The sequence below is a fragment of the Aristolochia californica genome, unplaced genomic scaffold, assembly GCF_029961685.1.
Source record: "Aristolochia californica isolate CCGP_79_NKW_82.1479 unplaced genomic scaffold, dmAriCali1.0.hap1 SCAF_12, whole genome shotgun sequence".
Lineage (NCBI taxonomy): Eukaryota > Viridiplantae > Streptophyta > Magnoliopsida > Piperales > Aristolochiaceae > Aristolochia > Aristolochia californica.
This window is the reverse complement of record NW_027181793.1, coordinates 21967959-21995527: the sequence shown is the minus strand read 5'-3', so window position 1 is coordinate 21995527 and position 27569 is coordinate 21967959. Positions and strand designations below refer to the sequence as shown.

Below are 27569 nucleotides of genomic sequence, written 5' to 3'. Positions count from 1 at the left end.
TACATAAGGTTTTATGACTCATACAACACCAAACACAACTTTCCAACTTCTAATCCTCACCACAACATTTTTTCTCAAATAATTTGGGGTAGGACTGTCTTACCTAGTCAAGACTTGACCCAATTGTTAAGATTGTTTGATTAAAATATACCCCAATGTAAATTGCCTCTGAATAGACAAATTTTAATAATCAAAGCACAAACCAATAGCTACATGAATCCTAAGTACCTATCCAATGTAAACAACAACTTAAAATAGTCTTCAATGACTTGATTTGAAAATATAGTTAACTAAAAATAATTCTCAATTACTTGATTTGAAAATTTAGGCTCAATGTAAATCTAACATTGGTTTTTCAAACTGTAGAATATACAGACAACAACTCAACGTAATGATTGATTTCAAATTATAGCCCACAAGTCGTGGTATGAGCTTTCTCCACAAAACAATGGTTGAACTATCTCAAAGTATGAACATGTAAATACTTGGGAAACTTTTTTAGCTGTTGTACATGTCGGTAAGTCATTAATTTTTTTGGGAACCTATAACTTTCAGATCTTGGTCTAATATTCTCAAATTTGAATTTTTGCAACATGGTTCGAATCATGTGCCATGAGTTCAACTTCTCTTGCTTCTACATCCTACAAGGATCAAATACTTTTTTTGTTCTAAAACTTTTTGTTGGGTAGAGTGGAATTTTTGCAGAAAACGGAAATGCCAGGATGCCCTTTGCTTGTATGGAACAGAGTCTTTCAGAAACTACCAGGGGTTTCTATTGCTTCCTGATGAGGTAGGTGGAACCATGACATCTTTTACACTCTTTTGTCAGGAAGAGAGATCTCCCTCTCATCTGGCTAATAGGGGTTTCCATTGCTTCAATCCCTTCTTGGTGGTAAAAATGCTATAGAATTTTTGCCTGTTGTGGTTACAATTTATCCGGTTAGTGAGGGTTTATAGGGTTGATTCCTCTTTCATTCCTATTCAAATTATTGGTAAGCCACATTGCAAAAGATCCAGACATCCCAGATATGATCGGCCGTCAAGAATCGACTCATTTCTAAAAAAATTATTTGCTATAATAATTTTAAAAGATTTTGTTTATCATAAAAGGAAAAACTAGGTTTGTGGGGGCTTCTCCATGCATGAGTAGGAATGAGTTGAAGGCACAAGCACCCCACCCCCACCCCCACCTATCTAAGCGTTCTTTGCTTCTACAAATTAGGTTCTATTTTGTTATCCATGTCCTCGTTGTAACTTGGACCCTTCTTTTATTATGTTTGATGGAGAAATTAAGTAGAAGCAAAAGAAAGCATTGGAAGTACTTCAAAAATCAAATGTGCCTCTAAAGCTACATGTAATCTCTCTGATTATGTATTGATTTGCTTGTTGCTTCTATAGTCATAAGTTTGAAAATTGAACACTGGTTGCTTTTTTCTCCTATGTCTTGAAGGTTTTTCTCAGCTCTATTGTAGTACAAATTGGTCCCATATTTAATCATGTTTGATGTACATGTGACTGTTGAGTCATGGATGACTACAGGTAACTTGAACCCAGGGAGGCTGATTCCTGCAATGATGTCAAGTGAACCTCATGTAAATATACCTAGTTCTATTCTGATCTTTGTAGAATAATGTTCATTAATGTATAACTTGATGTTTCAAACATATGATTCAGTTGCTAACATGGAAGGAGGCTACCTCTCCCATGTGTAGATGGACAGAGAGGAAGCCTCCCTTTGCCTTCTTATGAAAATTTTTGAATCTTTAATTATCACATCATGCTGATAGCAATATACCATATGAGTTGAATCGAACCCTACCACTGACAATCCTTGTTACTCCCAGAGGAAATTGAAATGATCGATGAACGAAAATTTGCTTATGTTATCATGTCCCTTCTAAGGAAAAACAAAAGTCATCTTCCTCGTGGGGGCAAAGATTTTTGGGCCAAGAAAACTTCCCTGGAAAAGCAGATCGAAAGGAGAAAGTTTCCCACTTTGCGACGACCACAAAGAAGCTGCCTGATCAAATCGGAGCTAGGAGGCGCCTTCAGAATGCCCTTACTTGTAAGTTACCGCCAGCTACTGCAATGGCGTTAAAGCACTTTGCAGCAAAGTGGAGAGTCTCGCGTGCGCCTGCGAGCAGAGCGGTGCAGATGGGGAAAAGGGTATTCTGCTGCCATTGAGAGAGACTGGCGAGTGGCAATTCATTCATCTTTCATCCAATAACGGACCTTTCTTTCTAACTTTTTGCCTCGTTCAGTTGACTCCTTTGGTCAGTCTTCATTATTGACAGAGTTGCCGGCATCATGAGCTCATACTATGAGAAATCATAAAGAATCTGTCTCTGCAACCACAGGAATTCCTTTTCTTCTTTCCATCTAATTTTATTATTTATTCATTCACCGTCAGATGAACAAGCTGGCTCTCCATTTTGAGCCAAATTCGCCACAGTGATAAGGTTTCACAAAACAGAAACAGAGTTTGATCTAATCTAACTGGTAACGGAGGAGCAGAAAATTGTTAACATTAATTAACAAGAAGAGCTACAGTATTCTGGGTAGTATTTCTTTTCATGGTTACAAAAGAAAGAAGAGGAAAAGGAGCTAAGTAATCTGTTCGATGTCATAACATGTTTTTTGCTCGCTTTCTCACTCTATCTATCCATGTGTTCACTTATTTACAGTCAGTTAGAAATACTCAAAATGCTGGGGGATCTCGTACGTTGCATCTCTCTCCAGCTTGTTTAGCTTACTAAGACTTGCTTTCCTCGTATTAATCTTCACTAAATCCCTGGGAGCCTCTGGTGGCCTCACCGATCTGATCAAAGCCCAATTTACGCCTTTGAAGAACTCGTGCCTCTTGATCTCCACTGATCCTTTGGAGCTCCCTAATCTCTTCTTCGGGTTCTTAACCAGAAGCTTGCTTATAAGATCTTGAGCTTTAGCCAGCTCTTCCGCATCCTTACTACTCTTCAAGGCGAGCTTGGGGAAGATCAATGGACGTTTAATGATGTTGATGAGAGTTTTTTCATTGTTCTCGCCTTTGAAAGGCGTAGTTCCATACAAGAGCTCGAACAAGAACACCCCGAGCGTCCACCAGTCCACGGCACTTCCGTGGCCGGAGCCAGCGATGACCTCCGGAGCGAGGTATTCGTGGGTACCCACGAAGGATTTGGACCTCGCACTGACGGGTTCTGCAACCAACTCAGGATCCATCTCTTGCAATTCACTCTTCATGGCTTCCACCGTCGCTTTCTTGTTGTTCCTCTTTCTGGTTTCTTTTGGGCCGAAAGAGAAGCAGGACAGGACCGGGGGAATGGGACCCACGCAGGACTGGGTGGTTCCCTTCTTAGACGAGGAGCTTCTGCCGGCGGCGTGAGGCTGCCCCGGACGTGTTCTCAGGAGCTTTGGGACAACGTCGCATTTGAAGCAGAGATCGAAATCGGATAGCATGATGTGGCCATCTTCTCGAACCAGCACGTTCTCTGGCTTCAAGTCTCTGTAAACCACTCCCATCATATGGAGGTATTCCAATGCCAAGAGGGTCTCTGCTGCGTAAAACCTGTCATTTTTGGACATGAATTGGTCATTTTAGGACTTCCGCAAAGTCCACAAAGCTGTAAATTCTTCAAGTAAACCCAACGGAGAATGAAAAGATAATTAAGTAGGAGAAACCGAAGAATACGATCAAAACACCCAACAACTGTGAATGGTCAGAGAAGAAGGAAACTTACTTGGCAGATGAAACCGTGAAACGCCGCCCAGGCTGGCGCTGACGGGCAGCATGCAAATCCCCACCTGGGCAAAACTCCATGACCAAGCAAGAGTAATGTGAGGCATCAAACTGCGCATACAGAGTAGGAAGAAACGGATGATCAAGCATGGCGATGATCTCCTTCTCCATCTCCGCTCTCATCAGTTTCTTTCTAACGGCTAACGCTTCTCTGTCCACAACCTTCATGGCATACAGACACTCGGGTAACCCCGGCAGTGTGTTCCTCAGCCGACACAAGTAAACGTTGCCGATATCCCCGCTCCCGAGCCTGCGCAAGAGGCGGAAGTTGTGGAGGCCGATGGAACCATTATCCCGGCGGAGGAGCCTAATCGCCTCCCAGTGCGCTTGATTGGCTTTGTGCGGCTTATAATTACTGTACGTGGAGAAGGTATCAGTGTAGGAGCAGACGGAGGCGGAGCTGGAGCTCCCGAAGCTGAAGTCACTAATCCAGCCATGGCTGGAGTCTCGCGTGGTGATGGACGAGCAGCTACTATCGTAGTCAGTCTCTTCTTTACTCGCCGGCGTCATGGTTGTCTCTCACATCTGAGGCACTACTGTTCCGTGAGGCGCATTATATATAGACAGCTGTGGCTAGTAAATGGCACCAGGCAAGAGAGAGAATTTATTATTACATAGATTGCTCCCAGTGAAACTACCAGTTAATCCTGGATCTTAATAAGTACTTATCTTTCTAATCCCAATTTTTGAAGTAGATCTTTAATGAAGGGCTGCTCAAAAGTGCCGAGAAACAGTTTAAGATCTGTCTATATATCAACTTAAATTCCGAAACTATTACCTAAAAATGATACAAAACGACCTAGTTTCCCTAATCTTATGCCTGAGTGATCCTTCTGCACTCTTCTTCATGGAGGTTTAAGGGAAAAGGATTGATCGGCAAAGAGGTAGGAGCCGTGGAAGATGATTCAGGTGTGGAGAAAAAAGGTTAGGGGTGCATGAACCACCCGTGCCACAATAAAGTGCACCTTCCCTTTTACAGTGAGCTCTCTTCGCATGTGACTCTTTCTGATTTCCGGCCATCTGCAGCAGTATATAGCCAGTAACAAGACCACGTCACCGTGTCACCTCACTGCAGTCGCCGATGTTTATCTTTTTATCGGTGGAGCTTCAGAACTCTACTCCTGAACTGTAAAATGTCCCGTGCTGTGTAGCAGTAAGTAATGGGCAGGTGAATTGAAGTCGGGCTTTTGCGGTCTTGTCTGTCTCCCTTCTTTGTGTGTTTACTCAAAATGTAAATGTATTAGAAAGGGAATGTTTGTCAGTTCTCATCTGTCAAATTGTAACTTTTTACTTCTACTTTTCGAGTTTTACAGTCTCAAATGGAGCTTCAGTACTGTAAATGGTGCACTTTTGGAACCTTGCAGCTCTCTCCGCCATTCCATGCATGTGAGACCCATTTATGCAACCTGCTCTGGACGGCACTTCTCGTTCTGGGTAAATCCTTTTTTAGCAGAATAGTAGCGGACGACAAATTTTCATCTCCTTTGTCTCGGTTTTTTGACCTTTTCTGAGACCTGGTAAATCTGGGAATTATTGAAGGAGGAAGAAGATCATATCAAATCTTCGGTCCTACTTGAGAAGATTTGAACATAGAGTCCAAATTCAAACTTTCGCATTGCTTTTCCATTTGGCTTTCATTCTTCGCTTCTTTCTCTGCAGAATCTTATCAATCTCCCTTTTGGTTGCAATTCAAGTAGCAGGCCAGCAACTACTGCAGAAATGCAGAGAGGCAAACGTATCGGGAAACCCAAAACTCCATCACTCGCCCACCACCAAGGAACTCTCCCCACCCATAATTTGTCGTCTAAATCAGCCATTAGTAATCTGGAAACTCAGAAACTTGAAATTCAAGTTAGTCAGTTCATCATAATCTACCTTGTTCAAAAGGATTCTCCTGAGATAGTGATTACAGGTTCAAATCACGTCCGAACAAGGGGAGCTAAATAAAGGAACAGATGCTGAAACGGGCAGTTTCATCCCCAACAGTCATATCCAAAATGCAGACGTCTCTCCCTTCAATTATAAATAATGGACAAAGATGGCTACCCTGACACCCCAGAACACAAAAAAAAACTAATAAAATAAGGATCCAGAAAGATTGATCTTCTATAAACAATAGAAAGCCGCATAAGTTTCAGTGAAGGGTCCATTCAAACGACCTTTATCAGCATTTACTCGAGAATTGCATCTAGTCTTCCTGCTTCATAATATGTAGGATTTGTCTGTGCAGGCATCCATCATGGGCAGTTCCAAACCATGGGTCCTAGTCACTAATTTATCTCCTACTAAGTGGTTTCGTTATATATTCAACTCGATCACGAGCCTTCTCGTGCTTGTATTTGTTGTTGAGGAGGCAAAGAAAAACCAAGTATACTACTCGGTCCTCCGAGGTTGGATCACTTCCAGAGACAGATCAAAATACAATAGAAATGTCAATGCAGTGTTCTTGATAAATGAAAAGGAAGCTCCTAGTTCCAACCACCACAGTCACCGGTTTTTTCTTTAATTGGCATTTGAATGAATGTTTCTCCTAGTCAAAGATGTCTGACTGATTAAGAAAGAAAATTTTCTTTTAGAACTCTGTTTCTTTTCCTTTTCTCCATGGCAACAGGAAGGAATTGTTGTTTTCAAAAAGCATATGTGGACTACTTTGTTCAGCTAACTATTATTCAGTCGGTAGGGAACAATCTGGAAGGAGAAAAGCTGCCTGAAATAAATATGAGATTAGATGCATTAGGGTCCAATGCTGCCAAACGCTTCAGGTAACATCTGCCAAATAACAAGGAACTCGAATCTTGTTCTATCAATTCTCGTCCATTCGTATCAATCAAAAGACAGGATCAAGACGTCTGGGTTAAACCAGATCAAAACTCCTTGAGATTGGATGCTCTGAGGAGAGGGGGGGCGGAAATAACGATGGAGGAAACAAAACATTCTTGAAACGGAACTACCTCAATCATTCAAAGGACCCAAGGAAAAACCCAGTTCTCAATTCCCCTATAATTTCTTTTAGGAGACATGATGGGATCCCTTCTTCAATTAGAAATATACAGGGAATTCTCATAAGAAAGATGAATATTTCTTCTCATTAAGAATTTAGTTTCATATGCTCTTGTATTTAATAAGAGAATAATATGGTAGAAGATGTTGGGACCCTTGACTTGCTTGATTTGTGGTCCGAAGCTACGAGATCTACGGATGTTAGTATTCTCTGGTAGTCAGATCCAGAGTATTTTTCAAGAGTAAAACAGACAAACCTATACAACCATAACAAAATTGTACCCAGTGCCCACAAGAAGCTATTAAAGACGGCCAGGCAAGAGGATGGCATCCCAGAATGCCAAAATATTAGGGAGCCTTCCTGCTCCAGCCAGCAGAACGTCTGGGACTCCTTATATTTGCTGAATCTGGTGAAGTAGAAGATTCTCTGTGACTGAATGTTGAACTGCCTCGAAATCCATGATGAGCTTGCATGTTTCGAGAAGACCCCAAAACAGTTTCATTGCCTCTGCTGATTGCTTCAGCCTCCAAAATCTTGGCTTCATCCAGAAGCATAGATAACTGCTTTACGAAAAATTTAAAAGTGAGTAGCAAATCTTTAAATACCAAAAAGAAACCAAAACTTATTGCCTTCATTAATTACCCTTGTTTCATTTTCCTTCACACGATCCTGAAGAACATTTATAGCCGGACTTAAACTGCACTTATAATAGATCACAATCCATACATTTAAGTATAAATTCAGGTCTCAGAAATGAATAAAAGAAAGGAAAAATCAAGAATTTGTCCTAACCAGTACTCAATCAACTTGCACATAGAAGCCTGGTATGTCGATGTGTGATGGATGAAAGCAAGTGGGTGTACCTTTCCATCTCTTCAAAAGAGAATAAGAACAAAGTCATATAGTAGAAGACAATTGAAAATATTGCATGATGAGACACTCAAAGACAATTTGTGTTTGTAAGGCCTGGTCATAGGTTACCCTACCGCATGTTTTGTGAAATGGCTTGATTGTAAGCAGCTCGCTCCTCCTCAAACAACACACGTTGCATCTCTGTATATGCTGTCAATGGACAGTCAAGCTTTAGCAGGGATCTAGTGGGCAATACTTGAAGAGGAATTTCCTTCCTGATATACTCTGCACCACTGACAATCAGGAAAGGTTATTAAAGAAGAAACTTTTGCTAGGAACTAGACAAGGAATTCTTTGAGTAATCAAGGAAGAGTGAAGATGACATCAGAGTCACTCATGTGCATGATTAACTCTGTCACAGATGCCGCAGCAATAATTCAACAATTTTTTGTCCTCTTATGGAATACTAAATTGTTAGCAAAAAAACAAAAATAGTTGTCACATTGCCACACCCCATTACCGTTAGTTTATCTACAGTAAATACAATTCAACAATTGTGTCTTTAATCTACATTGAACTACTAGCAATGTCAGCTATAGCTGTATACTTTGCTTCAACACTAAATGTAGTTAGCATAGTTTGTTTTTACTCTTCCAAGTAACCAGATTACCTCCTAAAAAAAATATAGTACCACTTATAGATCTTATGTCAACCTTCACTCCTACATATTCAGCATTAGAAAATCCCAAAATATCTAGGTGACATAATAAAAGCTTTGTTGACATCTAGTTGACCTTATTCAAAGCAACTGAATTAAAATTCTCATAGAACTCCACCTAGCCACTTGAGAAAAGTCTCAAATAATCTGCCCCACAAGTGTGGGCATAACCCTAGGGTACTAACCTGTCTTCGTACCACTCAATAGTCCCACCTGGATTATATTTGATTGTGTATACCGAAATATAGTCAGTCAACAATTTCCCAAACCAGCACTCATACATCTTTAAATACTGATTTATTATCCAAAACCAGAAAATTGCACCAAAAAGTCTCAAATTCAGAGACTTGTATAGCCAGCAGAGATGGATTCAGGAGGCAGGAATGAGCAGCACAAAAACTCAACATGATAGAGAACACAGTAGCATCTTATGCGTACTGCATAGCTACTTGACATCATCAACCTATAGGTTGTTGATGAGAAAGAAGACAAAACACTTTAAAGCCCTCTCAGACCAAAAAGATCAATGTTTCCCACAAAGAGGTCCTGCACAAGATGTGAAAAAAGAAAAAAGAAAGACCTTACTATAATCACTTGTCCTGTTTTGGGACCATTCAAAAAATAGGTGAATTTCAGAAGAAAGAAATTGAAGAGAAACAGTTGCCACAGAAAGGGAGAACGTTAGGGATTGGGCTTGACACTTTTCTCCCTTATAATCTTTACTTTAAATTAAAAAAAAAAGTAAAAGGACTATAATGCCCCTCTCAAAAAATATATAAACTAATTCTGAATACTTAAAGACAAACTAACTATAAGACACAAAGACTAAGGGGTGAGACATGTGAAAGGGACTGTTAACACTTATACCATTGAGAAGAAATGACTAAAATATCCCAGAACCACATTTCTTCACAAAAGATGTTCTCAAGCCTCCAAGGAGGGGCCCTTTGTACACATCCAAAAAATGAATATGTAACAATCCTCTTTGTTGAAAAAAATGTATACGGACATTTTGGTCATTTCATATTTGTGTGTCTCTCTAAGTGTTGCAGTAAGTTATCATCATAATAGGAATTTATGTTTCAAGTTTTAAGTTATTCTAATTAGTATTTAGGGAGTTATTGAGTTTTATGTAATGAGGGACACCGTTGTAATTTTTCTTTTTACTTAAGTGAGTTATTCTCGACTTTTTCAGCCCTAATTAGTGTTGCTGTAACAAACACTTCCATCTCTCTCTAGCCTCTTCTTCTTTTCTCCTTCTTCCTTCTTCTATTTCTCCACTTCTTTGATAATTTTCATGGTATCAAAGTAGTGAAGTGTGAGCTTGGGGAGTTCTATTCAGCCTTATTCTTCCTCTCTACAGGCCTGTGACTCTTACTTTGGAGATTATCACCAATTTCGCATATCAGGGTGAGAAAAGGTTCAATCTTTTACTCTTATTGTGCCCTAACCACTTGGTTGATGGCTTATGCTGCCTTTTGAGCAGTTCTTATGCATGTTTGTGCCCCTAGAGGGTTTATTCCTGCTTTGAACTGAAGCTGGGTTAGGCTTTTACCTGCACAGACTTGCAGAGTATGTGCCTTGTAGGCGCAGTTTCATGAATTGAAGGTTTGCCTTAGAGTCGGTGCCTAATTGATGTCGAATGAAGTTAGAAGTGCTGATTTGATGTACAAGAGTTTGCCCTATTTCAATTTTGTGTATGTGGGGCCCACTGTGGCACTAAGATTTGTGCTGCTCATCTTGAACCTTTATGGATTGTAATTAGTGGTGTTCAATATTGGTTAGTGTCATTGCTTGGCTGCATTAAGTGTTAAGTTATAGAGCCTAATTAACGCCCTACGATGAGTCGATATGCGGATCGACCTTTGTGGTAAGGTCGCCATGAGGGTTGGAAGGCAGATCCACGATATATTGACTACTGTTTCATTAAGGGTTTGGGGATTTCACACTTGTAATCCAGTTGCCCTAATTTTCTCTTTATATTTGGAGGCACCGCTATTGGGGTTTTGATCATCCGAAGAGCATCAATTGAGGCCGAGAGAGGTTAGAGAAAAACAACACCTGTAAGTGTGTGTGATACCTCTTGTAAACTAGTTCATCTTCATAATGGATTACTGCAATAGTGGAAGACAAGACGTAGTCTCACCTTGAAGCGAACCTGTATTTTTCATGTTAGCTTTTTCCTTCTTCAGCGTTTATTATTATTGATCTCGTTAGTTTGGAATTAGGGCATCAAAATCCTATCATTAAGATGACAAATTCTGAAGAGGTTATTATTCCAATTAACTCTTCTAGAAGCTCAGAAGGTAAGGATTTTCATTCGATTAGAGTACTCCAGTCAAATTGAATGGGAAGAATTATCTGAATTGCTAAAGGTCAATTCTTATGTTCTTGAAAGCAAAAAGAAACACAAAGTACCTTAAGAAGGACCCCCCTAGCCCAATGATAAAGGACACCCCAGTCATGACTTGGCTTGTTAACAATATGGAAACAAGATTCAGTGATCAGTTGATGAGTTGTGATATCTCTAAGGAGATTTGGATAATCTTGGAATCTATCTTGTCCCAGAAAAATAATCTTCCCCAGGTATATGATCTATATGCCAGATATTTTAGCATGCAACGAGGTATTCGGACTGTCACCAATTATTTTACTATGAAGCAAGGTATATTGTAGGAAATTAGTGTTTTTCGTTTGTTTACCACAAAAAGAGCAGCTTAAGGAAAGAAAAAATTCAAATTCAAGTAACGCAATTCTTATAAGGACTGGAACTAGAGTATGATACATAAAGAGCAGCTTAAGGAAAGAGAAAATTCAAATTCAAGTAGCGCAATTCTTATAAGGACTGGAACTAGAGTATGATACAATCCAAGCACAAATGTTAGCTGATGATGAAATAACTACCCTTGAGAAAACCTTTCATCTTCTGATTTGGGCTGAAAGCATAGTGGCGAATAAAAGTGAGAAAGAAACAGTACCAATTGAAGCATCAGCACTTAATCTAAATTCTACTCCTACCAAATCTGACATTCCTAGAAGTTGTAGGGGGTGGATGAGGTTGTTGTTGTGATAGTCCAGGTCATGGTCATGGCAATGGTGATAGGAATGATAGAAGATGAGTTTACTATGGACGAAGTAATCACTTTTCAGACAAATGCTATGATAAATTTGGAAAACTAGCATGGGCAAACTCTGGTTTGGCTACAAATGAGAAAGTTTCAAACATTGAAACTCACGGGGAAATTCAGCAGTTGCTTTAGTGCTTAAGTTAATTGACATCCATGTCATCATCCTCGACGAATTAGGACAGATCTTCATTTATAGCAAGTGCCACGAGGCCAAATTCAAGTATGATTGCATTACATGCGTCCTCTAGTCCATCCTGGATTATTGATTCAAGAGCATCCATACATAATTCAAGTATGCCCACTTTGTTCTCATCAGTTCTTCCTTCACAACCTTACCGCACTGTCACCTTGGTTAATGGGTCCTCCTCACAGGTCCATGGTGATGGTGTAGTCCAAACCACTGAATTTGTCTTATTAGTCCCTAAATTTCTAGTTAAACCTTTGAACTGTTCTGTAATTTTTTACCCTACTTCGTGTGTTTTTTAGAATTTGTAGACGAAGAAGACGATTGATTTCGGGCATGAGAAGAGTGAGCTCTATTTGCTAGATAACGTGAATGTTCCTAAAGATCCTGCCTTATCAACGCATACTTCACCATATTTTTGACACTTGCACTTGGGGCATCCATCTGCAACTAAGCTCTATCACTTCCTTCTACACCACCTAATCTGTCATTTGAGTGTGAATTCTATCAGCTCGGAAAGCTTCATAGATCACATTTCCCAGTTAGTTTGGGTCACAATACTAGTCCTTTTGAATTGGTTCATTCAAATGTAGAGACACCCATGTAGAGTCCTGAGTATCTTTGGTTTTAAATATTTTGTGTCCTTTATAGATTGCCTTAGTGTAGTGACTTGGGTGTATCTCCTTTAGGAGAAATTAGAATCTTTTTATGTATTTACTAAGTTTTTGACTGAAATAAAAACTCAATTCGTGACATCTATTCGCAAATTTTCTACTGATAATGGTTGGGAATTTCTTAATAAAAAATTCAAATCATTTGTGCATTGCATGGTATTCTACATCAAATTTCATGCGCATACACCCCTAAGCGAAATGGGGATGCTGAATGCAAAAATAAGCATCTACTCGAGGTCACATGTACTTTTTTATTTTAGATTAAATGTCTTTTTGTCACTTTGGGCCAATGTAGTTCTCACATCATGTTATTTAATCGTATGTCTTCCTTTGTCCTCCAGGGACGTGTTCCTCTTTTGGTTCTAAAACCTCAATGCAAGGTTTTTGATGTTTGTCCGCAAGTCTTTGGGTCTACTTGTTTTGTTCATTCTCTTGGTACTAATAGTCATAAATTGTCCCCCAGGTCCATTAAATGTGTTTTTCTTAGTTATTCTCATTATCAAAAAGAGTATGTGTTATAATCCTCTTACAAGGAAAACTTATATTTTTGCTAATGTCACATTTTTTAGAATATACCCAATTTTCATCATCAGATGCATCATCACTCCCTTTGGGTTCTATTAATGAAAAACTAGTTGTTGAAAATCCAGTTCCTACAATTGTTATAGACGACTCTGGTGCAGGTATGCCACAACTTACACCCCCCACCACCAACTTCACCTTTAAAGCCATTCTAGGTGTATCAACGCCATTGTGTACAACAACAAGTATCTCCTTCTCTAGTTTAAGAATCGGATTCTTCATCTGCAAATTCTCGACCTTCCAATTCAGCTCTACCTTATGGAGCACCTCGCAAAATACACTTGGAGGTTTCGCATAGAATTCTCAAATATCTCAAAGGTGCTCCGAGGAAAGGTTTGTTATATACCTCTCATGAGAAAATTGAAGTGCTCATGAGAAAATTAATGTGCTAGGCTATTTTGATGCAAATTATGCAGGGTGCAACATGGATGGCAGATCCACAATGGGTTATTGTTGCTTTGTTGGAAGTAATCTGGTTAGTTGGAGGAGAAAGAAACAAAGTGTAGTGGCTAGACCCAATATTAAAGCCGAGTATAGAGCAACGGCTCATACAGTGAGTGAGCTCATGTGGGTTAAATCTATTTTGGTTGAGTTAGGTTTCAACATCACAGAACCTATGTTTATGAAGTCTGACAATCAGGCAGTAATTTGTATTGCAAATAATCCAGTTTTTCATGAGGGAACCAAATATATTGAGGTAGGCTGTCATTTCATTAGAGATGTTGTAAAACTAAGGAAAGTTGTTACACCATATGTGAAATCATCTGACCAACTTAATGATATATTTACCAAATCTCTCGGAAGACGTGAACATCATTCATTCTATGACAAGCTGGGGCTATTTGATATTATGCTCCAGCTTGAGAAGTGTTGATACATGTATGAGGGCATTTTGATCATTTCCTATTTGTGTCTGTCTCCCTCTAAGTGTTGCAGTAAGTTAGTCATCATAATAGGAGTTATTGTTTCAAGTCACAAATTATTGTGATAAGTATTTAGGGAGTTATTGAGTTTTATGTAAGGAGGGACATATTGTACTTTGTCTTCTTTTTACGTAAATGAGTCACTAAATAGAGAGGGTTCGACTTTTTCAGCCCTAACAAGTGCTTCTTTAATGCACTCTTCCATCTCTCTCTTGCCTCTTGTTCCGTTCTCATTCTTCCTTCTATTTCTCTACTTCTTTGATAATTTTCACCCTTCAATGAAAACAAGATAGAAGAAACCTTGAGGATATAACTTCAATCCCCCCCTTAAATGACATAAATTTCAAGTGAAAATATACATCACAGAACTGACAACCCAAAAAGAGTATGCTGGACTAGTCTGGCTTACACAAACCCAATCATTCAACTGGTTCGGCCAGTCGGATCCAGCAGTTTTCACTAAAAAGTAGTTTTTCACTACATAAGAATAGAAAAGGACTGTAGTTCCAAGTCCACACACATTGAACTGGCCAGTACAATCTGGCTCTTATAGAACTGGTACCGAGGAACTCATAGAGCATAATATGCAATTTTCAGGGATAGAAAAAGTCATTCGAAAAGAAACAAATAGTAACAAACACCACATATTTATTTCTTGTAATGTACCTCATGTCCAAGTTCGAGCGGTGCATGGCTTCCTGCATACTCGCACTCATATCCATGGAGTCCATGGTGTTAGGCGAATTGTCATGGTGATACATCAAGGCCAGGGTAGCAGAGTCTTCTTCCCTTTTCTCCCTCACTATAGAGTTTGTGTCCGCATGAGCAAAAACTTCCTCTAATTCAGTCTAAAGCAAGAAAACAGTCAGAAATTCATCTATAAACACACATGCTGTGTGATGTAAAAAATATTCAGATGCATCATTACAGTCTTTTTCTAAAAATTATGCTCAGATATGTCACAGTAGCTTAGGCAATTGGCAATTCCAGGCACCTAAATTTGAGAAGTGTCATCTACAGTTACCAATGGTTGCCAATGTTACCAAACCGGAGTGGTCATTAAGCCAGAAAAGTAGCCTGTTTCAGGTCAAAATGGTCACCGGGTTATCCGGTTGAACCATTATGGCATCATTAATGGAATCCCTTGTAATATAATTACACAAGTTAAAGTATATAATAATATTAAGGATATTCTCACATGGCTCTAGGATATGAAAAATCTTGTGCTCATCACTTGGAAAGAGGCTTCCAAACTTCAGCTATATTTAGTTGTTGATGGGTGTATACAATTAAATATCATGTTGTTGGTCCAATAAAGAGGCATAAAGCACTTTTGGTACCAAAAATTACACCCAAACATATGAAGTAGATGTAATCAGTACATTTTCTCTAATTGCTAGACTAAGCTCAGTTTGTATCTTGATATCAGTTGTTGTCAATAAGAGGTGACCTCTAGATCAGCCAAACATAATATATATATCTTATATTTTTTTTTTATGAAGAAGTTTAAATAGAGTAACCTCTTAGGTATGTTTTTCAAAAGGAGATAAGAAAAATATGCAAAGTTGAGAAGAGGCTATCTATGGGCTGAAACAAAGCCCCAGGATGTGGTTTGATAAGTTCAATAAAATGGTGACTTCATTTCCAAGAGTCATTATCACCATTTCATGTTTGTTCCAAAGCAGTCATTAGGGATTGAAGTTTTGGTAGTTTACATGGATGACATAGTGCTATCTAGGAGTGATGGAAATTGAAGAGGTAAAGGAGTCTATGAAAATGCATTTCTAAATAAAAGATTTGGGACACCTTAAGTACTTTCTTGGTATTGAATTTGCTAGAAGGAAGACAAGAGTTGTGCTACCTCATAAGATGCAACTAAAATGTTACATGAGTATGGCTTGTTGTGTGCTAAGCCAATTAAGATACATAAGGAAGTGAATTCTAATCTTCATAATGGCAAAAGCACGAAACTAAAAGATAAAACTAAATAAAGGTGGTTAGTTGGAAAACTTATTTATGCGACTATCACTGGACGTAATATATTATTTTTCGACTATCACATGAGTCAATTTATGGAGAAACCACCAAAAATTGACCTTAAAGCAGCACACAGAATTTTGAGGTGCTTAAAAGGAGCTCCTAGAAAAGGTTTGATAAAGAAGCCTCATGAGCAATATGGGATCCCCATATAAAAATTATGCAAGCCCTAAGCCAGATTGAAAGACAACTACTGAAAATTTTAGGTTTGTAGGGGGGAATTTGGTGATTTGGAAAAGCAGGAAAAAAAAAATGTGGTGGCTAGTTCTAAAACAAAGGCAGAATACAAGATCATGGCACATACCACAAGCAAGCCCATGTGGGTGAAGTCAGTACTTGAAGAGTTAGAGCAGGAAATTAAAGATCCCATGATTATGAAGTGTGACAACTATGCACCCATCTTCATTACTAGTGATCTAGTATGATGTGATTCAGGTATAACTGTAGGCAAATGATGATGTGCCCACTCTTGTAAAAGCCTATACTATAGGGAGGGGTGAATGTGTTACTGCCCCTAAAGACGAAAAAATGTCAAAAAGTTCAAATGCCATTGCCCTGAATTTGAATTCCACACCCATTAGAGCTGACAACACTCGTGGAAGTGAAGGAGGTGGTCGAGAAAAAGGGCATGAAGGAGCTGATCATGGAAGAGGACATGGAGACAAGAAATGTGCCCATTGTGGAAGGTTGAACCATTACTCAAACAAGTGTTGGGGTAAGTATGGGAGGCCAGCATGGACTAATTCCAGTATGCCTAAAGGAAGTGAAGTGGTAGTTGGTGGTGATAGTGAGACTTCCATTCAAATCCTGGATGAAACTCAGAAGTTAATACAGAAGTTAGGACAGTTGGCATTTTCTTCCTCTTCAATAACCCAAGCCATCAGCCCTTCTTCCACTACCAACATCACCCCTACAAAGTCAAGTATGCCTGCACTTCATGTGTCCCCTAGTACTTATCATTGTGACTCTAGGGCCTCCACCCTTATTTCAGCTAGGTGATGTGTACCCTTTAGTTAAGAGTGATAGATTTATAAGATGTTTATGGTGAAATAGAAGAGAATAAGGAAGAAATACCTGAGATAAGGGTGGAGGCCCTAGGGTGTGGTTTTTACTTCATACTCAACCTTATATGTTTCAAAATTCTTTGTAAATCAGAAAACTTACAAAGTCATTGAATTGTTCAATCACCTTCTTACCTACTTCATGTGTTTCAGGACCTACAGATGAGGAAGAGAACTGGTGGAATGCATGAAAGAGATGGATCCACTACGTAGAAAATATAATTTAAGTAGAAGATCATACCACATCAATCCAAAACAATTCCTTACTAGTAGCACTTCCAATTGGGACACCCATCACCAGCCAAGTTTTATCAATTCATTCCGTCACTGCCTTTAGATCTTTCTTTGATTGTGAATCGTGTCAATTTAGGAAGCATCAAAAGAAGAATTTTCCATTAAGTAGGAGTCTTAATTCCTTTTGAGTTGGTGCATTCATGTGTATGGGGCCCATGTCAGGTCTCGAGTACTTTTGATTTTAAATATTTCTTATCTTTTATTGATTATTTCAATAGACTTGGGTGTATCTCCTTGGGGAGAAATTAAAGTTTTTTATGATTTTTCATATTAAAATTCTTCTTCATGTTGTGTTGTTTCACAAGGAGAACCCCCCCCCCCCAAGTAAATAGGGTTGCAGAAAGGAAGAAATTTACTTGGTGTGGCTTGTATATTATAGATGCATGTTACTAGATCACTTAAGGGAAAATGTTGTATTGATGTCGGGTTATTAAATTATTATATGTCTTTATCACTGTTAGAGGGGGTGTCACAATTCAAGTCTTAAAGCCTCATTGTAAATTGTTTGAAGTGTGCCGCCCTAGAGTCATTAGTTCCATTTGTTTTGTGCATTTTGTTGGTGCATCAGTGGATAAATTGTCTCCTAAATCATGTGAAACTAGTCTTTCTTTTATATTCTTGTCACTAGAAAGGGTACAAGTGTTATGATCCTCTAAACAAAAAGATGTAGGTTTCTACTAAAGTCATCTTCTTTGAGATTACCCCATATTTTTCCTCATCCGTTGAATCAGGTTCTATGGTTGAAAAGAGTTTGGATAATATATTACCTATTGTTGTGATGGATAAACCAAGTGCAGGTTCTACTCCACCACTAAAGAGGCCATTACAGGTGTATCAGCTTAGGAAATGAGCATCGAGCACAAGATAGTTGACATCAACTAAGGGACAGGATTCCTCTTCTACCTCACTACCATTTTCTTCACCTGATGCCACTAAATTAAATGAGTTGGACCTACTTATAGCTTTTCATAAAGGTAATCAGTCATGTACTCATCATTCTCTCTAAGTATGTGCCATTTGGCTTTCTATCTCCTATAATCAATTCCTTTGCTATGTAATTGTCATGTTCCTCTACTCCTAAACCAATGCAAGATGCTTTGAATTCTTTAGAGATGGGCTATGGATGAGAAAATGGAGGCCTTAGTTACGAGAGGAATGTGAACACTGTGTGGGGATGGAACCTAGACCCAACTTTAACATGTTACCGGAGTGGGTGCTCACACATGGGCTGGAGGTGGTTGTTTGGCATTTTTAAGCACTGAAAGTCACTTTCATTTGGTGCACAATGAAAGGTAGAATCTTAATAATTGATCAGCTGAATAATCATAGGTGTAACTTTGGAAGAGGAAATTGCTACCACCTCTTGCTTTATTGCAGCTTTTCATTCCAAGCTTGGGGTGCCCTATCGCATCAATTCAAATCACTTTCTAGAGCGTCAAGAAGGAAGCAACTAGAGAATTTTTTATGGAAAATTCCAAACATTAGGGGAGTTAACAAGCAAACAATTAACTATATTCTATTTTGGTCCCGCTAAATTCCCTGACCTCTCCATTATCAAAGAGACTTGGAATGAGATAGCCTTGTGCACATCCACTAGAATGTTTTTCCAACAACAATGGTCCCCTCCACAACATGGCTGGCTCAAGCTAAATTTTGATGACTGCTTTCACATTAATCCTATGCTTGCCGGTGGTGTTGGCCTAATCCATGATTAGGAGGACTGTATCCATCGGGTACACCATAACTTCATTGAGATAGAGTTTTGGGCACTTCTCACTAGACTTGATTTTTACACCAGCTCCTTCTCTAATCACATGGATATCCTCCAGGAAACCGCAGCCTTGGCGCCTCCTCTCTTACTATGAGATCTTGGATTTGTGTAGACATCTCACTGTATATTCGACCCGCATCCCCCATAATGGGCAACATATTGTTGACTCATTGACACTTTAGATCAGGATGGTGTTGCACAACAACACTTTGTTATGGCGGAAGTCTTTCCCTAAGGTTCATAATTTATTCATGATGGCTGGCTTTTATTTTTTCTTTTCTTGATTCCAATCAAGTATTTCTCCCTCTTCATGGAACCTTATCTTCTCATTGGTATGACTAACAGACCTTACTATCTTCTCAGTGTTATGACTAACAGACCTTACTATACACAAAAACAGCCTATTTGATGAAAAAACAATTAGGTAGCCTCAATCATCTTCACTATTACAAAAAGAAAATTAAAAGAAGGTAAAAGTTAAAAAATTGTAAATGTAAATCGCTCAGCCAATGAGCTGGCTGATATGTTTTGGTTAAAGAGGGAGTCGATCACCAATTTATTCAAATGTAAGTTCAATAGCATTGAGGAAGACATTTGCCACACTATTCAGCTAGTGTCCTCATGGTTTCACACAAGGAAAGAGTTCGACTATTTAACAGATGTCCTCTTCATACTAATTGGCGAGCAGTTGCACAAATGTCAGCCCCTCCCAAGATCCCTAAGATTGCTGATGGCAGCCTCCTCATCTGGGGACTCTCAAGTTTAATTTTGACAGAAGTGCATTTGGCAACACTAATAAAACTAGCTTCTCGGTGGTGTGTTTCATGATGCAGATGGCATTTCCTACTCTGGTCCTTTAGGAGTTATTAATTCCATTGTTGTTGAATTATCTGCCCTTCTACATGGGCTCATCATATATTGGGATCATCTCAGTAGCCCTCTTCACATTGAAGTAACTCCAAAGTGGTGATCAGCCAATGCTCCTCTCCTTCAGATCCGCCTTGACGCCATTGGAATATTTATTATGAAATTTCCAATATTGTATCTTCAATTTCTTGTAGTTGGTCTCATGTTCCTAGATCAATGAACTCTTTTGTTGATTTGCTTGCTAAGCAACGAGCCTCCCTACAATCTCTTGTTGTTAGGGTTTTGCTCCTTTGATCTTGTTTTGGGTTTTTGGTTGCAATATAAACATTACTCTTTTCAAAAAAAAAAAAAAAATATTTCCTCCAACAAATACATAATAACTAGTGGTAGACTTCCTATCAAGTTTAGAGCCAACATAATTTGTATCTAAATATCGCCCAACTCTGAGATGATAATGTGGAGTATATAGTAGACCTTTTCCTAGAGCCTTCTTCAAGTATCATAAAATTCTTAGTGCAACTTCAAGACGAATTTTACGCAGAAATTCCATAAACTGACTCATAACACTAACAGGAAAAGTAATATCAGGTCTCATGACAATTGCATACATCAACTACCCAACTAACTATCTATACATCGTCCTGCCTTTCAACAATGTGCTACTTTCATCCCATTAATTATGACCAACCTCCATATGAGTATTCACCGGTTTGGCTCCTAATAATCCATGCTCACATAATATGTCAGTGATATATTTCCTCTATGCAAGTACTACCCCTTGCTTACTCCTAGCAACCTCAATCCCTAAAAATTATTTAAGGACCCAAGATCATTGATTGGGAAGTGTCTACTCAGTTACTCTTTCACTTCCTTAATTTCCTTGTTGTCACTTCCAGACAACACAATGTCATCAATATACACCACAAGAATTACACTTCCAGATGCTCCATGCAAAACAAACAATGAATGATCACATTGGCTCCGCAAAAACCCAAAGGCTCTGACAACTTTACTAATTTTTTCAAACCACACCCTCAATCTTTGTTTTAAAGCATATATAGATTTATGGAGCTTGCAAACCTTCTCGTCCTCCCCTTCAGAAACATACCCAGGAAGTTACTCTATGTAAACTTCTTCCAGCAAATCACCATAGAGAAATGCATTTTTTATATCAAGTTGAAATAAAGGTCATTTCTTAGTAACTGCAACAGATATTAAAACTCTAACAGTACTCATATTTTAGGGGAAAAGTATCACACAAATCTGCACCATATATCTAGTTGTTACTTTTGGCTACCAAACGTGCTTTATATCTTTCAACTATTCCACTATATTTGATGATATAAACCCAATGACAACCAACCACTATAGCATCAATAGGGAATCCACCAAAGTCCAAGTCTTCCTACTTTGTAATGCAATCATTTCATCATCTATAGCTTTCTTCCATTCAGCCACACATAAGCAATCTTGCACATTGGTAGGTATAGAAATACTAGAAAACGAAGTAGCAAAGGACCTGGATGAAGGAGATAAACCATGGAAGGAAACATACTAGGAAATTGGATATCGAGTGCCTTTCTGTATGCCAATAGGAAGATGCAAATCATCAAAGATATGACATATAGACATGGAGGAAGATGATCCGACCATGTCAAGGGAGCCATATCAAGAGCTTGAGGCTGTATTTCAGACTTGGAATGTTGTCAGGGCACCTTTTGGCATCGATAAACCTGCATAGGTTTCTGTTGAATAGAAGTAGGAGGTATGGTGGGACTATCCATAACTGGAAGAGGAAGAGGAGGCTCATCAACCACAATAGGAGTAGACAACGATTCAAGAGTAGCACTATAGAAGGGGATAGACTCAACAAATGTTACATCTGCTGACATATATGTTCACTTGTTAACAAAATTATAACACTTGCATCCCTTCTGAGTACGAGGATAGCCCATAAAAATACACTCAATAGCACGAGGGGATAATTTATCGGTTTGATGACCAACTAAATAAACAAAACAAAGTGAATGCACCCTAGTGTGACATCAAACAAAGCAAACCAATCACCCTAGTGTGACATCAAACAAAGAACATTCTGCTTCGACACTTGCAAAGGATTTTTTCCCAAAACTAAAGATGGTATCCTATTGCTTAAGTAAGAAGATGTCAGAATTGCATCTCCCCAATACAGTTATGGGACATTCATTTGAAATAAAAGAGTGATTGCCACTTCCAATAAATGACAATTATTTCTTTTTGCAACTTTATTTTGTTATAGAGTGTATGCACATGGTGATTGATGAATGATCCCATGAAAAACACAAAAGGAATCAAACTTACGAATCACAAACTCAAGACCATTATCTGAACAGAAAGTGTGAATAGAAGCACCAAATTGAGTTTTTATTTCATTGAAAAACTGAAAAAATACATTAAAGACTTCAGATTTCTCCCAAAGGCTCTGCTCAATCATCTATGAAAATTAAAAAATACTAACAACCAAACAAATTAGAGTCCTATAACGACCACAGAGATCTGAATGTACTAACTCAAAAAGTATGACTGCTGCATGAGAAATTCAGTCTCTTTAAAAAATGACCATAAAACCCCTAACTTGAGGACTTGTACCCAAGTAAGTAAACAGTCTTCATAACCTAAAGAAATTATGTGATAACCACACCTCTTTAAACACTCAAACCTGGACCTTTCTGTCTAACAAATTACAGGTCCCCTCCCCCCCCCCCCCCCCTCCATGAGAAATTACTGAAATAGCCCTGACTCTTAACAAGTTTCAATGCCCTCAAAGCTTTGGTGACGAGGGTCACAATCATTTTTTCCCAAAAGAATCATTCATTGCATGAAGCTTTCTCTAACTCCAACTCCACACACTAAGGTTTGTCTTGTGAGTGGACGTGTCAAACTTTTTGCAGACTGTAGTCATTGAGAACAAGAATAAAAAAGATACATTTAATGCTGACCTTAACACATCCTATAGCTGCTCTTGAATCACCTGTGTCCTGGTCAATCCCTTCGCTACGTGCAGACCCAGATGTTGATGGCACATTCTCAGAGCTGTTGGTGAAAGGGGGTATAGCAGGTCTTGTTGCAGACCTCAGCTTCCCGTCCACAGATTGGAATGCAGTAACCTGGATTCTTCCAACCTGAGTAGTACAGAGATATGGAATTACATAAGTGCACAACATTTCGACAAGGTTTAAATCCGTAACTCAAGCTTAATGAAGTCACCTCAATGAGCCACATCCCAGTCTAAGTAACCCCAAAAAATTAAAGAAATTATGGTAACTATGCCATGTGCAGAGGTAAAGGATCTCAATTCTAGGCATACCTTGTAGGCATCTTCACTAAAACAAGAAAATATCAGCCCAATGAACCCAGAGTCGAGAAGTTGATACATTGTCTGAGTCCGCACATCTGTAAATAGTACGTCATAGGGATAATTCTCACTTCAGATAGGATTAGTCAGTAAATAGCCAAGATTCAATCAATAAAAAAACACATGGATACTAAGTGCCAAACCAGGATGTCGATTTTGAACTTTTATATAAAAGATAAAATTGAGAGAGGAATTGATGAGGAAAATATGCTTTAAATTGTGTAATACATCATATCTTACCAACATGAGAAGGAAGGACAGTAATGTGGGGATGTGAATGGTACCATCCAATTACCCTAGTCGTTCTTCCTGTTGTCTGTGTCATTTTGTGTTACAGAATCAAGGGTAACATCAAAATAACTACTGATATACAGGGCATGTATGCAAATATCATAACTGATATACAAAACAAATCCACACACACATCAAGATACCAGCCTAATATAGAGGACACTGAGACACATACAAACACTAGTGATTACATGATATAGGTTTAGTGAAAAAATAACTGTAATATTAAGATAAATAAGAACAAAAAGAACATAAGTTTGCAGGATATTTCAGCCTGAGCTGATGCAGCAGCCAACTGCTCAGGATTAGTCTCAACGCGGTCCTTCCTACGATCAGATCGTGTCTGAGGCGAGGCACCCCATATCAATGCAACAGCACCCCCATTACCTAAATACTGAAACTTCAGAACATCAGCACAAATACATGAAATATTCCTTTTGATTATATTTGCAATCTCATATTGCAACAAAAAAAAAATGAAGAAAAGCGCATATAAAGAATCTAATCGGGTAAAAATTTACATTAGTTGCTTCTTACCTAATATCCAACTCAAAAAGGGTTAATTGTTCATTTTTTAAAATTCTTTTATTCTTTTTTCAATTCAATAGCATCCCTGCCTACACACCGACGCATGTACAGCCAATGACATAGCAACAAATGCCTACATACCCTTGGTATTACATGTGGGACCCACTGTTCTGGACCCATAGTAGGCAGGGGGCAGGGAAGCTCCCCCTGATGCCCACCTGACGGGCATCGGGAGGCCTACCTTCCATGAAACCAGTATTAGGCCTCTCTGATGCCCACCTGACAGGCCTACCTACCATGAAACCAGTATTAGGCCTCCCTGCTGCCCACCCTGAACCTACCTAGGTCCCATCCCCAGGAGAACATCCACACAAAAGCAACATAGAACATACACAAACCACAAACTGAAATATAAAAACTTGGGTGTACTCTATTACCATGCTTAACTCGAGTTATAGCACATCCAAAATGACAAGCCACAGTGGCTACTTCTCAACAAATAAGATCAAAATCTTTCCACAGGACTATTCTCCCATAACAACTCTTATTCTCAAACAACAAGCCTAAGAAGTGTAGTGATGAACAACAACAGCATCTTTTTGCCCACCAACAAAAAAATTTGAGGAAACTAACCAACCAAACTAGATCTCAGTTTTCACTCTATTGCACTGGGAAAAGAAAAAAAGGCCTAAAAGATTAATCAAAATGATATTAATTTGACAGACCAGCCCTCTAAAGGGTAATCAACATTCCACTAGTCAATATCAGAGTTACCCTCCTTACCTCTCAAACACAAAACTGTTCCATCTTCTCAACACCAACAAGAGGCTACATCAATCCAATTGCCCATAGAGAAGAAAATACATTGTCTGATAGTTGAACCAACTTCAACATACAAATTATGTTCAATAGATACAACTGAACAAGGTGTTCACCCTTATGACATGAACTAAAAACCATCATGCTCAGAAAGAAGGCAAATTTAGTTAAAGAAAGCCGAACCGAAAAATCTAAAACCAAACCAAGTTCAAGAAAAGTGCAATCATTTTAGCATTAAATAAGACCCCCACAGGAAAGATTGAAAGACATGCAAAAAGAAAGAAAGTTAGGAATCAATGTCAAAGAAAGTTCCTCATTCTGTCAATTCATTTTGAAGAACATACCTCATCTATAACTAAAACCTCACGTGTCACATAAAATCCAATAAACCTGTCAAAATCTTAATAAAAAAGTACAATATCCTACATTCTAACGGACCCAATTTCACAGGATAAAATACCCAAAAGAGATTAAACCAAAAAGAGAAAAAAATAACACTTAAAAAAAACATAATACCATTAACATAATAACCGAAACTCTTCCTACTCCAACTGGCAACAAATGTCACCTCTATAAAAGTAAAGAAGCCATTGAGACTCTAATAGGAGAATGCTCTTCTAAAGCAACTTCCCAAAACTCTGCTCTTATTCCACCATCAGGGTACAGAAAACTGAACCAAAATTTGCAGAAGTCATAAAAATAAAGAAGAGAAAGAAATCCAAAAGCTATTAGCACATGGAAAGGGGTTATCCCGTGTCAAAAGGAAATTTAACCATCACAAACCCCCCACGGAAGTAAAAGTTTTCTACAGTCCTGAAGAAACAGAACCATCACAACTCAAACATTGAATATTCACAGAAACCTGTGAAAAAATTCTTCAATAAAGACTTACCACACTTCGTTTTTTCTTTTTCTTTTTTGGAAAAAAATCACCAATAACCTTCTAAACTTCACAAACTGAAGAAAAACACGTGAAAAATGATAGAAAGCGAATGGACCAACAGGTCAGACTGAAAACACACATCAACTGCTCATCTACACAAGCAAGGTCATGGCAAAAATTCCTCACAACAACCTGCATAACTGATCTTGAACAAGCGAAAATCTGTCAGCAGTTACCAAATCACTACAAAAAAAAGACAAAGAACTGAAATAGCTTTGTACATTAATACCCAAAATCAGAAAGAACTAGAATACATATGTAAATTAATAACCCATAAAAAATAGTTCAATTAAAAAGTACTGTGGTACCCTGTATAAATTTTGCAATAACAAAAATACTCATTTCATAAAGAAAAATAAACTCAAAACTTCCCTATTCACAAAAAAGAAAGTGACACAAAAGAGCGAGAGAGCGAGAGAAAGAGAGAGAGAGATGATTAAATATCTGAAACTAATGTAGTAAATGGATTTGGAACTTTTTAAAAGACTAGTAAATGGAAGTGGAACTTTTTAAAAGGACACAAATGAAGGAACTATAGCCTTTCCAGAGGAACGCAATTCAAATTTAAAAACAGCTTTTGTGTGCAAATAACAGCTTCTCTTGAATGCCAGAGACCCTGTTCAAAAACAATTCGAAGTTCAAACTCTCGTGTGGAAAAAAATAAAAGTATAAAAACCATAAATGCTTCATTAAGCTACAAATATCTCGCTGAACAACTCAGTTTTACCTCAATCAGCATAGTAGTGCCCCAATAATCACAGCCACCAATTCACTGAGAAAGATTGCAACTGAACATAGCAATGTATACAGCTCCAACTCAGGGTATGATTAATTCCTAAAACACGCTTAACCGAAATCCTTAAGTTTAATGTGTAAAAGTACTTCTCGAAGATGCAGACGAATAACATCCCAGAGTTCAATTAAGGAACGTTAAAATACCCATACCAAAAACCTTCCCGAACAAGTTGTTCACCAACGAGACAACGACAGGCAGCTCCATATAATTCCGAACGACCGACAATTAGCATTAAAAATAACAAGAGAAATAACAGCATTCAGCAAAACCAACTATCGATGACAAAAATGTGATGAAACTCAAAACGAAAACAATACCGAAAAGTAAACCAACAGAATCAAAGATAATTGGAATCACCTGAATGTCACCAAGCAGAAGACCCATAATCTCTTCAGTCTCTGTAGTCAATGCATGGTTGAGGCAAGTGAGCCAAACATCCTCCGACATTTTGACATTCGTTAAGGACATCTCCTCTTCTGAATTTACCGGAATGGAAGCCCTTTACAATCTCACGAAAAACGAGTCCAGGAAAAAGAAAGAAAGAAGCCGATCCAAGTGATCTCGAAGATTTCTCTTGGAAATTTACCGATGGTGCTTTTCGTTCAGTCTTCAACAGCGCATTGCGCGCGGAAGTAAGGACTGTATCGACACAGGCGCGTTCAGCATTTGTCACTGATGCAGAAATTACCAGAATCCACCCACCGTTTAATTGTCCTCCTTGGCTCCTTCCCTGGCTAATAAGACTCGTAGGGCAGGAAATGCATCGGATTGTCCGCGATCCGAACCGCTCTCCAGAACAGTAAAATTATGATATCATCCCCAAATAAATTGACTATATTAAAATAAATGAGCCGCATCTGTGAATGTATTATAAATAATATTTGACCCAAATTGATCTAATCTATAAATTAAA

General features: G+C 38.5%; 2 protein-coding genes across 3 annotated transcripts; both read right to left on the bottom strand.

Moving 5' to 3' along the window:
• Positions 1-2508: 2508 nt before the first annotated feature.
• Positions 2509-4471, bottom strand: LOC137945412 (protein kinase PINOID 2-like). The gene is made up of 2 exons (XM_068791296.1): positions 3735-4471; positions 2509-3562 (listed from the first exon to the last, which is right to left on the bottom strand). Exons 1-2 carry the CDS (start codon positions 4301-4303, stop codon positions 2689-2691), a joined length of 1443 nt encoding a protein of 480 aa, XP_068647397.1. The 5' UTR covers positions 4304-4471; the 3' UTR covers positions 2509-2688.
• A 2387-nt stretch (positions 4472-6858) lies between these two features.
• On the bottom strand, positions 6859-27347 carry LOC137946471 (uncharacterized). Of its 2 annotated transcripts, XM_068792779.1 has the most exons (11): positions 27243-27347; positions 27014-27132; positions 23839-23964; positions 23520-23607; positions 23232-23317; positions 22864-23046; positions 14522-14703; positions 7781-7939; positions 7587-7667; positions 7437-7491; positions 6859-7354 (listed from the first exon to the last, which is right to left on the bottom strand). In XM_068792779.1, exons 2-11 carry the CDS (start codon positions 27122-27124, stop codon positions 7142-7144), a joined length of 1284 nt encoding a protein of 427 aa, XP_068648880.1. In that variant the 5' UTR covers positions 27125-27132; positions 27243-27347; the 3' UTR covers positions 6859-7141. The 2 variants fall into 2 exon arrangements, with proteins under 2 accessions (XP_068648880.1, XP_068648881.1); XM_068792780.1 differs by lacking the exons at positions 27014-27132; positions 27243-27347 and adding an exon at positions 26806-26874 and having other exon boundaries at positions 23839-23957.
• Between the last annotated feature and the right edge of the window lie 222 nt (positions 27348-27569).

Bases quoted from the DNA above. Each gene is read 5' to 3' on its own strand.
- LOC137946471 (XM_068792779.1), bottom strand. From the start codon at position 27,124: ATGTCCTTAACGAATGTCAAAATGTCGGAGGATGTTTGGCTCACTTGC. The intron at 23,318-23,519 runs GTAAGATATGAT...TACTATTTACAG, and splicing joins TGTCCTTCCTTCTCATGTTG to ATGTGCGGACTCAGACAATG. The intron at 7,492-7,586 runs GTTAGGACAAAT...TTATAAGTGCAG, and splicing joins TGCAAGTTGATTGAGTACTG to TTTAAGTCCGGCTATAAATG.
- LOC137945412 (XM_068791296.1), bottom strand. From the start codon at position 4,303: ATGACGCCGGCGAGTAAAGAAGAGACTGACTACGATAGTAGCTGCTCG. The intron at 3,563-3,734 runs GTAAGTTTCCTT...CAAAAATGACAG, and splicing joins TTCACGGTTTCATCTGCCAA to GTTTTACGCAGCAGAGACCC.